Source organism: Urocitellus parryii, chromosome 9, assembly GCF_045843805.1.
Source record: "Urocitellus parryii isolate mUroPar1 chromosome 9, mUroPar1.hap1, whole genome shotgun sequence".
NCBI classification, from domain to species: Eukaryota; Metazoa; Chordata; class Mammalia; order Rodentia; family Sciuridae; genus Urocitellus; species Urocitellus parryii.
Genome location: NC_135539.1, coordinates 8,751,071 through 8,765,235, shown reverse-complemented (window position 1 = coordinate 8,765,235; position 14,165 = coordinate 8,751,071). Strand labels below are relative to the sequence as shown.

Here is a 14,165-nt window from a genome sequence, read left to right as displayed (position 1 = left end):
ACCAAGCACTGTTTTGGGAATTTTTTTTTTTTAATTATGCACAAAAGAGGTGTGTTATGTGACACTGATAATGTAGGAAGCACCAGGACACTTGGGGACAGACTGAGATTCTAGGGGTATATCCCTTGGGCTCTGCAGCCTTCCAGACCTTCCTGTCCCTGCAGGGCCAGCTACATGTTCCCTTTGGACTCTGTGCTGTGAGCAAAGCCCAGGCATGGGTGCTCCCGCAGCACCCTGGGGAGCCCCCTGCTCCTCAGCCAGTGGCCTCTGATGTCCCCTCTCTCTTCTTGCACCAGCTACGGCCAGGGTATGGCGCTGAGGACATGCACCAGCACCTCTTCCACACACAGCCTGGGGAAAATGCTCCCATGGTCCCTGAGAGAACTGAGGTGCCTCAGTGCTCAGGGCTTTCAGGGAAGGATAGGTGCACTCCAACCCTCACAGTGCCTGATTCAGCTTCCACCTCAAGCCATAACCCCAACCAGCAGGATGGGTGGGGGTTGCTAAGGAAAGAGAGACACTGAGGTGGTAGTCCCTAAGTCTGTGTACTCCCCACCTCCTATATGACCACAGAAGTTGGTGCTGACGTGCCCACCTATAATCCCAGCTACTGAGGAGGCTGAGGCAGGATGGTTTCCTGTGGTACTAGGGATTGATCTCAGTATCACAGGAAAAAAATTTAAAAGCTGCCCTCAGCAGCCCCTCCAAGTTCCTGCAAAGCACAAAGAGGCCCTCCTCAGTCCCCAGAGCCACCGCAGCGTCCCTTCCATTGCTCTGAAGAACATTCTGTAACAGGCAGGGATAGGCAATGAGAAGTGACAAGTACACTCCTGTTACACCCAGACACTTTAACTACTTGGGACCTCCTCCCAGAGTAAAGAAAGCACCAAACTAAAGCATAATCACCATGGCTCAGTGGAGATGGCAGCTGGAGTCACAGGTGTACACAGCCCACACTGGGTCTCTGGGGCAGGGGTGAGGGAACTCCAGTACTCCAAGCAAAGAAACACACCCACACAAACAGCTTAGCTCAGACTTTACTCACTCAATCCCACAGGCATAACAAATGCCGCCCAGCATGTGCCCCCATCTGGGCATGCCCTCTGCTTGGAACCAGGACTTCTGGGGAACTTGGGATGAAAGGCCCCTCAGACTCCAAAAAGCCTACCCCAGGAGCTCTGTGGTTACTACACAAGAACAGGGTTCACACTGCTCACAGGTGGTCCTTATGGCCACCCCAGACTCTGTCCACACTGCTAAAATGCTCACAGGGGAAAGCTATCCCTGACGATCAGAAACAGGAGGGCTTGTGATCACTTCCTGCTGGCTCTCTTCAGTGCCACTGCGGGCTCCAATAGCGCCTGCTGTCGAAGCTGCTCAACCAGCTCCTCTACGTAGACCTTGAACAGGGGTACAGGGTCCTAAAGGGAAGAGGCTCATGGTAAGCTCATGGTAGCCTAGAGCAACTGGGCCCCTGGGGTGGGAGGGAACCAGCCACCCCTGGCCAGACATCCAGGGGAATTGGGCACGACAGGACAGGGCCTTCAGGCTCCATCAAAAAGAGTCATGCCAGCTTGCTTGCCAACCTGGAGGGCAGAGCCCACCCAAGAGACAAGGTTTCTCTCCCTGGGAGTTGCAGGAGTTCCATGCCCACCCCTAGCTTCCTTGTGGTCTCAGATAAACTGAGCAGAGGGAATGGGACAACCCGCTGATATGCTGCAGGAGGACCCCATCCTGGAACTACCAGACCCTCCCAGGAAGAGCCTGGGGGATGTTGGGTGGCCCAGCTAACACACAGTGCCAAGTCCTATTCCTCCCACTGAGAGGCTGGTGCAGGAGAGAGAAGGATCTCAAGGGGCAGACGCCTGCCATGCTTCTCCCAGGCACAGCTGGAGTGAGTTCTCCTCCAGGCTCTCCCCAAGATGGCACCCCCACACTCCTCCACCTGTGGCACCAGAGAGGCCAGCAGGGCTGGGGCACACTCACGAATACCTTCTCCTCCAGGAGCCTCTGCTTCTCCACAGCCTCCTCCAGCGTCAGGCCCACCCACTCAGCCTCTTCCTCTGGGATGGCAAACTCCTGTGCAGGCAGAGGGAGGGCAGTGAGGTGGGGCTGGCTAGGGGCCACAAGCAGCAGAAAGGACAGGATGGGGAAGCCTTTACCTTGTACTTGTGGTAAATGGCTGCCCTCTGCTCAGGGTCATCAGGGTGCAGTGCCGGGTCCTGTCGGGCAAGCCTCAGCAGCATTGCTCGCTTCAGATCCATCCCAAACTTAGAGCACAAGTCCTCCTTCGGGGTCTGGCGGGAGGCTCACATGGGACCAAGTGCTGACAGCAGGGCCCCATCCACCCTGCCAGCCAGCCCTGTCAGGCTTCTAGCCAGAGCAGGCCAAGCGTGATGGACAGCACAAGCACACAGGCCTGGGTGAATGAGGACAGAAGCAATTCCAAGAGCAGGAAGGAGGTGGCCACACTCACTCAGGCCCCTTGGACAGGTCAGCTACCCACAGTGAGTGACTCTCCTGTGGGCAGGAAGCTTCAGGGGGCCCAGTCACACTTGTTTTACCAGTGACCCTCTACCCAAGATACCACATCCTCCACTGTGGTGCTGCTCTGGCCTCCCTGAGGTCTGACTGGCCACCAGATCCCACTGTCACTAGCCCGTGCTTGCCTTGAGGATATAGAAGTCAAACCCATAGGCTTCATCGATGAGGTCCAGAGTCCGCATGGTCACAGTCACGGAGAATTTTTTGTCTAGGATCTCACTGTAGAGCTCACGTTGAAACAGCTGTGGTTTCCACACCTTCTTCACCCTCTTTGAGAGCTGAGGTGCAACAGAGATCTGTGAGTGCTGCTGCTTCTCCCTGGTAGGCTGGGCCTGTGGTGTTCCCCAAGTCCTCATGTTTTCTAGAAACAGACTCCACCAACCACTGGGAATGGACAGAGGAGCCCCAGCCTAGACCTGGCTGCTCACTGGAGGTTGGCTTCCCCCATCCTTACCCCAAGATTGCTGGTGAGTATGCTCCAGAGGAACACACAGCTTTGCACAAGAAAGCTAGACAAAGAGTAGCAGGGGAGGTGTCACCGGAAATGTGTCCTCTGAAGCCAGCAGCAGAGTCCCAACAGAAGCAGACTCAGGAGCCAGGCTGCATCCCTTGCAAAGAACCCGACTCTGGGTCTCAGCCTTTCTAATTCTGCCCACAAAGGAGCAATGCCAGCCCTCAAGTGTCACAAGAATTAGCATCCCACCACCGAGCAAAGCAGGCGGGTGACCCCCGACCTCCCCTCCTCCCACTCTCCTGAGCACACAGGCCTCACCCCCTTCCTTGTTTCTGACCTAGCACCACCCGGATCCGGGCGCACCCACCTTGTCGCCGTTGACGTATCTGTAGCCCACGACCCAGCCCTCGCCTCCCCACAGCCCCTGCTGGGACTTGGGCGGGTAATAGATGGGGATGGGCACATCTTCCACGCGCTCCCGCTGCCCGTTCGCGGGGTTGATCCTGAACCGGGCGCCGTGGGGCCGGTAGTGCACGGGGGCGGGCGTCCGCGCATCCTCCAGAGAGCGTAGAAAGTGCGCGGGCAGGCGGGCGCAGAGGCCTTGCTTCAGCTGTAGCTGCTTCCAGAGACGGACCGGGAACCTGTGCAGCGGCATCGCCGTGCGCCGGTGACCCACGACTTGCTCCCAGTGGAGCCGGAAGTGCGCCAGGCAGCCGCGACCTCTGCTCGCCGCTGAATGGCCGCGAAGCCCGTCTGTCTAACCTCGTCCCGCCTCCTTTCCGACTAAGGGACCAAGGAAAGAGTCCGGCAGAGAGGGCGGCGAATCAAGAAAGGCATCGTCGACAAAGTGCGGCCCAGAAAGGGCCCGCGAAGGGCGGTACGGGCAGGGCGGGGCTTGCTGTCCTGGGCCTCGCCTCCTCCCGCCCAAGGAAGCAGAACAGGGGGAAAAAAAGTAGTGACTCAATTGGCTTGAAAAATCACTGTATAATATTAAATTCACCAATCACATAAAAATATGTCTTTATGCCTTGGAATATTTTACCCCCTGAAACACCATATATGCATGTTTCCCCTCTTAGAGGTTGGGAATGCTTTGGTGGCTGTGTGCAAGGTGCCTGGGGCTGGTGGAACTCCAGAAGACCTGGCCCTGGACAGGCCCAGAGAGAAAGCCCCCCAGAGCTGGAAGGGCCGCCTCCTGGTCCTCGTCAGCACCAGCTTTCCAGGGGCCTTTTCCCCACTCAAAGGGAAACAGCACTTAGGTCTGGGGGCAGAGCTCTCAGGAGCAGGAAGGCTGGGCTGAGTCTCCAGAGACTCCTCCCCAAGCTTCAGTGGGCCTTGTGCAGGGGGCAGCCCAAAAGGATGCTCACCGGACAAGGCAGGGACCTTGGAGTGAGCAGTACACAAGTGCCTTGCAACAGTGTGCCTCCTGGGGCCTTCAGAGCTGCTGAGTAGCCTCCTCCCCAGGAGGCTCTCCTCAGGATGATGGATCCACTGCAGAGAGCAGGGAAGGGCAGGGCTCTGCTGTATCCTTGAGGGTCAATCAGCTCTTTGGTGATCTTGGTTTCTCCCACTGCAGCTGCTGCCACTGGGGGTGGGGGTGTCGCCATACCTGAGGCAGCTGGCATTCAGGGGCAGAATGTAAGGGATGCTAGGAATGCCCAGCTGCCACCCTCAGTGGACTGGGGTCTCTTTGGCCATGTGGGTCTCACATCACAACTTTACAGGGGAACAGGGAGTCTTCTCTACATCTCTGGCCATTTCAGGCCAGCAGAGCACATGGTACCTGTGGTTTCCAGGGGCCACTGCAGAAATTGCTGAGACCTGCAGAGGACTTCAGCAGCAGAAGCAAGGGAGCTGGTTGAGTTGGGGAGTGGTGATCCCTTCTTCTAGAGGAGGGAGCTAAGGTCTCAGGGCAATTTTATTTCGTTAGGAACTAGTTTGGACAGGGCTGGACAGGGCTCCTCTCCCTTGGTCCTGCTCCTGACTGAAGAAGTTACAGTAGCAGGTGTCCCCAAGCTGGCTACGTCAAGTCACTGTGTATAGCTCATCCTGATTGTTCTTGCAGATCTGATAGTGGCAGGGGAATTTCTGTGAGCAGGTCCAGGGCTCAGTCTGCTCCTCCCGTGGTGGTAGCAGGAAAGCTGCACTCCCAGCCAGCAGTATGTGCCAGATGCTGTGAGTGTAGTAATAGTTGTCACTGGTCATCATGGAGGTATAGATGGCTACGCCCATAGAGGCCATGGAGATACCAGGTAGGAGGCAGAAGGCCCAGCGCTGCCATGACGTCGGGTAGCATTGGTGCCGGTGCCTGCAGCGCTGTACCTGGAGTAAACAGCCATACAAGTGTTGGCATAGACTGGCTGCTCCCAAGAGTCCAGCACCAGTGGTCATGGGGCTGCCCAGATCTGGGCAGCAAAACCATGAGAATGGGTTGCTGAGAGGGATCAAGGGTACATGGCCACTGGTCCTCAGACCCAGGTCTTAGACACAGTCAGGCTGAGCTTCTATAGGTGCCACCAGAAGCCCTCAGCAGAGGTGGGGCATTTGGGTCCTAGACTGGATAGTAGGAACAGGACTGAGTGTGAGGCTGTCTGCTTCTAGAGCCTGCCCTGGATCCTTACCCACATGAAGGCCATGATCATAAAAGCAAAGAGGCAGGGCCCCATCATGTTCCAAATGCCTCTGCGATCCAGCTGCAGGGACATGGCGATGACCAATGTGCCCAGGAGAAACAGGACCTGGATGAGACACAGGAATGACTGCAGAGTCATGACAGTCTTGGACTGGGGCATGGCACCCAGCATGACAGGCTGACAGGTACAAGGGCCATCCTGTTGCACCCCATTACCCGCCTGCACCTCTGCCCACCCCACTTGGAGCTGCTGGCAGAATTTGCTCTGCTCTGCCCAGGAAGAGAGAAGTATCCTCCTCCAGCTCCTGTAGAATGGCTGCAGGTGAACACTGGCTAGGCACTAGAGGGGGAACTGACTTTGCCTGGCAGGCCCCTCCGGGGATGAGGTGGTGATGCCCCTCTCTGAGGAAGGAAACAATCTGGACAGCCATATGCGGCAGCTCTGCACCCACACACTTGCCTGCCCCCTCACCCCTAGGTTTCAGGGCAGCCTCAGTCCTCCCCCAGATAGTTCCTATGGGGGACTCCCACCCCCAAGTCTCTGTCAGATGCCTCTGCTCACAACCTGCAGGTTCATGGCCCAATAGCCAGCCCAGCCGGACTCCCGCTCAACCTCTGTGCCTTGACCATAAGGTTTCCCTGGTGCCCCTGGAGGCAGTACCTAGAGCGGACCTGGCAGAAAATATAATACACGGGAACCAGAGACTCATCTCACTGGCCAGGTCCAGCTGCCATGTAAAACCTCCAAAGTGTCCTGCACATCATGGAACTCAGGAGCACGGCGGGGCTTCCTAGGGAGGCCTGACCTGGGGTGGGCTTCTCTGTGAGCAGGGCCCAGACAAGGGCTGAGGGCCTTGCATAACCCCACTCATGACCTTGTTCCTGGTGTCCTCTGACGGCCAGAATTCTTTCTCCACAGCTGCTGCGGCTTCTGAGGATAGCTGACAGTCATGTGAAAATCAAGGCTCAGGGCCATGACTATCCACTGCCTACTGCCTTGTACATGCTACATGTAAGGGCCTATGCTTCCCCAGAACCCAGCCCAGTCTCAGGTCACTCACGTGTTTCAGGACTGTCTTCAGCCTGGCCATGCAGAGGATCGTGACCCAGGTGGACACCCCAGAGCCCAGGAAGTCGCAGTACTGCAGTGTGTCATAGCTGAGGATGCACAACACCGCCTCCCCTGGCTGGTCACAGGCGTGGTAGAACTGCCAGATGGGGCAGTGAGCAGCAGCCCAGACATCCCCCCCAGGGGTCCCCAGAGGGGTGGGACATGCCTACCGTGGAGAAGAACATGGTGTAGAAGTAGACAGAGGCCTCCACTAAGAAGGCACGCTGCACAGACAACATGATGGGGACCAGGAACATGAGGTTGCTCAGGGTGAGCAGCAGTGCGGCCACCTTCTGCTGGGCCACCGTCTGGGCCGTGCTGTTGTCAGTGCAGCTCCACCCACGCCAGCCTGGGGGCCATGCAGTGTTCAGGGGCCTGAGGCAGGCACCTGGGGCCAAGGCTCCAAGTGGGAAGCCTTCTGAATTCCAGATCCCTACCATCACCCAGGTGCAGACTGCACAGGTGTGGGTAAGAATGGGTAGGTGGGGACAGGTGTGAGCAGGTGTGAACAAGTGGGGGCAGGTATAGACAGGTAGAAACAGACAGGGACAGGGAAAACAAGTGTGGGCAAGTATGTATAGACATGGGCAGGTATAAGTAGGCCAGGGGTAGGGGAGCCAAGGTCAGCAGATAGGACTACCCCTGGAGACACCTCACTGTTTTTGCCTAGGCGGTGGATCATAGCAGGCATGAGAATGGGGAGAAACCATTTGGCCCTGCTTTGCCTGCATGGGTCCACTCTGCAGTCCTGGTGAGGCTTCCACAGGGGATGTACAGGGCTGGGATACCAGTGTCAGCAAAGATTGTCCCTAGGTGTAGAGGTCCCAAGCCCTCACCTGCCTTGCAGCTGCAACCTGCATACAGGTAGCTATATCTTCGCAGCAAGAGGCACTGGCCATAAGGTCCGCAGTCATTCAAACATGGCACCAGGTACAGTACGGTCTCTACATGGACCATGGCCTGTTCACAGACCCTGAAAGGAGGGGACATGAAGAGGTTGACAGCAGCCCTTTACAGCCAACTTAGCACCACTGCTCCCAACAGGCTCATGGACAAATGAACCCAGAATTGAGCTCCAGGTTCCAACAGCCTGGACTGATGCTCCTTCCCCCTGCCAGGGCTGCCATGGAAGGGATGGCGGGCAGAAAGGGGGATCCACCCTGACACATGGAGACAGTAATTCCTCACTTCTGTGGGGAGCCAGGTTTCTCCCACACTTCCCATCCTGTGACAGCCACTGGCCTCAGCTCAGTTTACATACCCAGGACTCTCAGGGCACAGGAGCTGCAGGGAGAGGTACCAGCTGCTTGTCTCTGGGTAGGGGATGATGAGGTTGGCCACAGGAGAGGAGGCACGCAGAGATAAGGGGTAACCCTGAAAGAAGGCTGCATGGAGTGGGAAGGCCCATCAGAGGGGATAGAGGGGCCGGCCAGTCACCCTGCCAGTCACTCTGCCAGGTGCTGCCTGCCCACTGTACCTGTGGTGCAGTTGAGTGAAGTGTTGAAGCTGAGGAAGGCTGAGGCAGCATTCACACAGGCCACCACCAAGGTGTCCCCTGAGACCTCGGTCTGGAAGGGGAAGCAGCACAGGGTTAGTCCCCTGGAGATGTGGCATGGTGTCCACTCCTAGCACAGTCTCTCTTTCCGTTCACGGGATGGAACCCAGAGCCTCGAGGGAGCCTGGCAAGTGCTTGAGTGCCTTTCTTTTCTTTTTTTTTTTTTTTTTTTAGTGAGAGAGAATTTTTTTTAATATTTATTTTTTAGTTCTTGGCGGACACAACATCCTTGTTTGTATGTGGTGCTGAGGATCGAACCCGGGGCTGCACACATGCCAGGCGAGCACGCTACCACTTGAGCCACATCCCCAGCCCTTGAGTGCCTTTCTTGAGGCTCCTGCTGGATCAGGGCTCACCCCAAGCCTTCCCTCCTGGACCTGCCTCCAGCTGTCTCTGATCCTAGTGACTCCATAGCCCCTTCCTCAAGCTCATCTCTGGCCAGGCTGCCTCATGCCTGTTGGTGTCACTTTCACCCAAGAGGGTGCCAAAGTCAGTGCACAAAGGCCTAGGTAGGTTATCCAGTACCCTGAGCCAAGTCTGGGCATTAGCCACTTGCAGACAGGCCCAACAGGCTATCAGGACAGTACCTTGTTGACCCTCAGGGTGATGGTGAGGGAACCCCCACTGTCCATGCCGGTGTCCAGGCGGAGCCGCAAGAGGGAGGGAGCGTCAGAACGCACCAGCACCGAGATCCCGTCCATGGGCTGAAAGCGCACAGACACTGTGTCTATGTCCTCCCTCATGACCGGGAAGCTCAGGAGGCAGAAGGCGCCACCGCCCACCCCACTGCTCCTGCCCAGGCCCTGATGGGCAGGGCCTGGGGACAGCTGGCCCACGGAGGTATCATGGCTCTGGTTTGGGCTGTTTCGCAGAAGGCGCTGGAAGGTCATGCTCCATGGCCTGCAGGCTGCCAAGAGTACCAGGCTCAGCTGGAGGAAAGCCTGGGGGTAAGGATGGGGAAGAGACACTCCCACCCAGCCTTCCCTGGCAGCCCACCTGTGAGGGCAGCTTGGGCTATGAAGGCCACTGACACCTGGGGCCCCGCCAGGCTCTCAGCTGTTACTTGTAGCCACCGGCCCCAGGGTGGTGACGGCAGCAACAGACGACAGGACAGTGTGGGGTCTGTGCAGGTCAGCACCTTCTGGAAGTTGCTGGGAAGGGTGGCCCCGCCCACCGTGAGACGCACAGGGCAGCCCAGGCTCCCACTGGACACACAGCCCTGCAGCTCCAGCAGAAGCTCCTGGGTATACTCAGGGACGAAGATCCTGCACAAGGTGGTGTCCTCCCTCAGGCTCTGCGCTTCCTCCAACCCACTCAGCTGGGGCATCCAGCCTACTTCCCAGCAGGACCCCAAGGCCCAGGACCCAAAGGCTGGGCCCTGCAGATCGCCCCAGGCCCCACTCACTTGAGGTAGTTGGGGTGGGAGAGGAGAGTCTGTGGAAGGGGCACATCAGGCTCCAGGATGGAGACCTCCATCGCCCGCATGACCAGCATGTCAGGCTGAAAGACGTAGGCACAGGTGGGAGCAAAGCCCTAGGGAGAGAAGAAGCTTAGGGTGTAAGATAATGCAGAGTATATGGCGAGCAGCAGGCCTTGGGGCACAGGGCTGAACCCAGAGCAAGGGCTGCTCCAAAGAGGGGGATGAAAGACCATCCAAACACTCAGGGGCTCCCCACCCCTACAGGTGAGTCCCCTCACCTGTACCTCGATCTTCTGGGAGGAGGGGGGCAGATGGGCGGCCACAAACCAGTCCCCAGGGGCTGGGTGGGAGACATTCACAGAGGTGTTGTCCAGCAGCATGGAGCTCAGCAGTGCCCTGACTTGGAAGGAGGGCTGCTGGATGGTATTGTTGGGGAAGCTGGTGCCCAGCGGGTTGACAACGGGAGGGGCCCCATGGCGGAAGTGCCTAGAGGTAGGAGGATAGGGCAGGGGTCAGGGATCAAGTGAGGGACCTTGGTCAGATGCGGATGCTGTGGGCAGGTGGGAGGCTGGGCACCTACACGGTGATCTCCACATCGGTGCAGGGTGTGCCGCTGCCCCAGGACACGTGCAACAGCCAGCGCAGCAGCACAGTGTCTGGGGGCACACGGAATTGGAAGAGCCGGATGCTGCCGTACCAGCTGTAGGAGGACAGCTTCTGCGGGGCCTGGGAGAAGTGCTCTGACACCAGCCCGACCACTGCAGGAAAAGGCACAGTCAGCCAGTTCGAGAGCCCTCTTGCCTCCAGCAAAAAAAAAAAAAAAATGAGGCAGGGCTTAGGTGCTGCACTCAGAGGCCCCTAAAAGGAAAGGACTCTGGAAACTAAGTCCTGGAGCTGTGCTAAAGCCCCAGTTTTGCCAACTTCAACTTCAGCCAAGGTCCTCACTGCCCTCTGGCCCCTGGAGATTGTCCCTGGTTTCTGGAGTTCTCCCTCAGGCAGCCATTCCTTCACCTACCTCCCCTGATGGCCAAAGGGACTTCTCATCCTGCAGAAGCTCCCAATAGCCAGCCCTGGCCCCCAGTTCCCTGCTTCCTAATCCTTCTCTTGCTTTCCAGTGTGCCCCATCACTCAAACTGCATGACAGTCTGGCTGAGGTGCAGGCTGAAGGACATAGGAGGTGATCAGGCAGGAGTCCCCACCCCTCCTGATGACTGCCCTGGGCACTGACCAGAGGACACACTCCTTGCTCTATGGCAAAGATGCACAGGTGAAGAGTCTCAACTCCAGTGGCTGCCTGCCTCTCTAGCCTGCAGAGACTCCGACCCACAAAAAGCCCCTGATGGGGGAACCCCAGGTCGGAAGCCTGGCCAGGCATGGGGATCAAGGGACAGCTGGCCTCTGTGCTCCAAGTAGGTGAGAACTTTAACTGCCCTTGGGGCACACATCCAAAGGTGGCTATGAAGACTGAAAGCAAGGGCCTATGGACTTGGTCATCCACTTCTGGAGCCCTGCGTGGCCACGGGTGCCCCTTCCCCTCACTAGGGCCCCTTCCCCTCCAGGGTCCTCATAGGTGGAATGGACAGTGTTCCTTCTGCCAAGGTTAATAAGCGGTGAAGTGCTTCAGGAAGAAACAGAAGCATCTGGTCTCACTCTCTGGGCTGAGCACTCCTATTCAGGAAGCCTCCCTCTGCCTCACTGAGAGAATGGCTGGCACAGGCCTCCCCCAGGGATGGGGAGGGAGCCAGGTGAGCAGCTGGTTCCCCTGCCAGCCTGGTGACTTCTCCATAGAGGCACCTGGAGAAACGACAGCAGCCTGCTGGCAAAGTCACAGGAGCACCAGAGGAGCCTGGCATGGGGGCTGGGTAGGAGTAGGCTCTGCCCACAACTCATCACAGGCTTTTCAGGTGTCTACTAGTCACCAGGTCCCACTTTCCAGGCTGTGGTTACAGAGCTAGGAGTTGCTGTAGGCTCTCAGGTGATATGACAATGTAAATAGAAACTAAAGTTCTGGGAACCGAGGCAGGGCATACCCCTGGCCTCAGGTTTGTGGGATCTTGAAGAAACGGTCATCCAGTCAGGCATCCCATCTCTGAGGGGCCAGGAAGGGAGAACACCCTGCAGGTGCAGCTCCCTGACTGTCCATGGGAAAAACCTTACTGGCCCCCTACAATGCCAGTCTGAGGATTCCTGGTACCTAGGTGGTAGCTGTGATATTTCAACAGATAAACAAGAGATAAGAGACCAGTTCCAGGTTGCCCTAAGACTTGATCCCATGTCCCCAGGGCTACACAGCCCCTCCAAAGCTCCTGGAGGCTCTGCAACCCAATTTCCCTGCCCAGATGCCCACTCTGGTATCTTGGTGACATATATGGTAGTCAGCAAGATAAGCTGAGCCCCATGTGATATCAGGAAGGGTGAGGAGCACCAGCCATAGGCACCCTTCCCTGTCCCACACACTCCATAGATAAAGGGTTGGGTGGGGAAAGGGGAAAGGAAGTCCCTGAGCCAGCCCTGAGACCCTTGTCTCACTTCTTCCAAACCAGCTAGGGACCTGGCCATGCTCAGAGCCCAGAAGTCACTAGCAGCCTGCCTTTCAGCTGACCTGATAGGGTCTAATCCAGGTCACCAGGCCTCTATCCTATCCTGCCCAGCCTAGGTGCTCCCTGCACCACCTGCCAGTGACACCCTCACCAGGGTCTCATCCAGGGGATGGAAAAAGAGGAGAAAGTGGAGTAATCAAATCCAGGGTAGCATTTAATCAGGAGCATTGTCCTCAGGAAAAACTGTCTTTTAAGCTGCACCAACCTCAAAAACCAGAAGGCATGGCCCTCAAAAAACAGAAGCTTAGAGGAGCAATATTTCAGGTAAAGAGGGAGAGGCTGAGCACAGGGAAGTGGAGGAGCCAGCCCCTGGAGCACTAGATGAACCCCAGAAGCCCGAATTACAGTCTAGAGGTAAGGGTGTGTAGGGACTGAGGTGTAGACAGCCTGGCTGTCCCAGTGCTAAGCAGAACCCAGAGGGGTGGCACACCCTGGTCTAATCACTTCACTGGACCTCAGTCAAGGATGGGAAACCTCAGGGAAGCAAGCAGGTTCCTCGCTAAGAGGAGGCGCCCTTCCTCCAGATCCGCCCTTGCAGGCGGCTGCCTCAGATCAACTGAGTACAGCCTCCAGGAAGCAAGACGAGCAAGTTCAAAGTGTTTGCACTGGGGGTGGGGAGGCACCACGAAAGGGGTGCATATGGGACCCCTACTCCGGGGTCTGAGCAACTTTCTTCCATCTCTGCCCTGCGAGAGGAGATGGGGCCCTTAGAACTCCAACCCCACCATTCCTCCCAGCGGGTTTCCGACCCGGGCCCCAGAGCCCCTCCACCTCCGCGCTCAGGTGTGCTACCCGAACGCTCTGGGAGCAGGAGGGAGCGAAGCGCACTTTCCGAAGGCCTGGCCTGGCCGAGCCCCGCCCGGGGAACGGAAGAAGGAGCACAGGCATCTTCTCCGCCCGAGCGCATCAGGAAGGGCGCCACCGGGTGGGGACGTAGGCCTAGCGCTGGCGCCAGGTGAGCGCACAGGTGCCCCCCGTGAGTCACAATCGGGCCCCGCCCCCAGGCCCTCCCCCCACCCGCCGCGACCCCCGATGGCTCCGCTGTCCTGCGCTCGCTCACCGCTCTTCTTGTGTTCGCCGGCGGTGGCCGGCGGGGACCGAGTTAGCAGCAGCAGCAGCAGCAGCAGCGGCGGCCCAGCCACCGCCGCTGCCCGCGCCGCGCCCCCGGTCCCGGCCCGGCCCATAGCTCCGCGCTTGGCCGGCGCTACCCGGCCCGCGTCCCGCGCCGCCCGCCCCCGCCGCCGCTCGGGCAGCCGCCGCCGCCTCTGCGGCCGGCGCCGCAGTCCGGAGTCCCGGCTCCCATTGCCCCGCGGGTTGGGTCGCCGGCGCCCGGGGCACTTCCGCCTGCGAGGCCCCGCCCCGCCGGGAGCCGGGGCCGAGGCCCGGAGTGGGGAGGGCAGGAGGGGTGGCGCGGACCGGGAGGGGCGCGGGGGACGCCGGAGACGACAGCGTGGGGCCGCGACCCCGCGTGCAGCGTCAGGGGAGACCTGTGGCCCTGGGTGGAGGGACACGTAGGACGCGTGGGGGAAAGGGACAGAGTGGACGCATGAGGGCCGGAGGGCCAAGTGGTGCGCAGACGGACGGGGAACAGAGGGGTCACGCGGGACGCACAGAGGGATACGGGGCAGAGGGATTCCGGGTCACTCGGAACTAAGGGGCACGCTGAGCACGTCTCGAACGCGCAGGAGGTACAAGGTGGTAGGGGCTTCTGGGCCCCGGAGCCCTGGGCACGTGAGGATTGGTGCGCCTTTCATAGCTGAGTCCTCTAGCGTGGCCTCAGGCCCATCATACCACGAAACCGCTATCAGGATGGGTAAAACCCATTCATGGAAAGTCGCTTCTTGCACTT

At 58.5% G+C, this 14,165-nt stretch overlaps 2 protein-coding genes across 3 annotated transcripts; both read right to left on the bottom strand.

The window, feature by feature from the left end:
* Nucleotides 1-1,019: 1,019 nt before the first annotated feature.
* Nucleotides 1,020-3,709, bottom strand: Mrpl28 (mitochondrial ribosomal protein L28). The gene is made up of 5 exons (XM_026385508.2): nucleotides 3,366-3,709; nucleotides 2,670-2,822; nucleotides 2,163-2,297; nucleotides 1,993-2,079; nucleotides 1,020-1,421 (listed from the first exon to the last, which is right to left on the bottom strand). Exons 1-5 carry the CDS (start codon nucleotides 3,651-3,653, stop codon nucleotides 1,314-1,316), a joined length of 771 nt encoding a protein of 256 aa, XP_026241293.2. The 5' UTR covers nucleotides 3,654-3,709; the 3' UTR covers nucleotides 1,020-1,313.
* Nucleotides 3,702-13,500, bottom strand: Pgap6 (post-GPI attachment to proteins 6). Of its 2 annotated transcripts, XR_003300478.2 has the most exons (14): nucleotides 13,377-13,500; nucleotides 10,297-10,474; nucleotides 9,995-10,202; nucleotides 9,702-9,829; nucleotides 9,293-9,561; nucleotides 8,884-9,203; nucleotides 8,219-8,309; nucleotides 8,003-8,126; nucleotides 7,578-7,714; nucleotides 6,912-7,090; nucleotides 6,692-6,838; nucleotides 5,620-5,736; nucleotides 4,366-5,320; nucleotides 3,702-3,781 (listed from the first exon to the last, which is right to left on the bottom strand). XR_003300478.2 is itself a non-coding variant. In XM_026385507.2 (13 exons), exons 1-13 carry the CDS (start codon nucleotides 13,498-13,500, stop codon nucleotides 5,024-5,026), a joined length of 2,319 nt encoding a protein of 772 aa, XP_026241292.1. In that variant the 3' UTR covers nucleotides 3,989-5,023. The 2 variants fall into 2 exon arrangements, 1 of the variants encoding a protein (XP_026241292.1); XM_026385507.2 differs by lacking the exon at nucleotides 3,702-3,781 and having other exon boundaries at nucleotides 3,989-5,320.
* Between the last annotated feature and the right edge of the window lie 665 nt (nucleotides 13,501-14,165).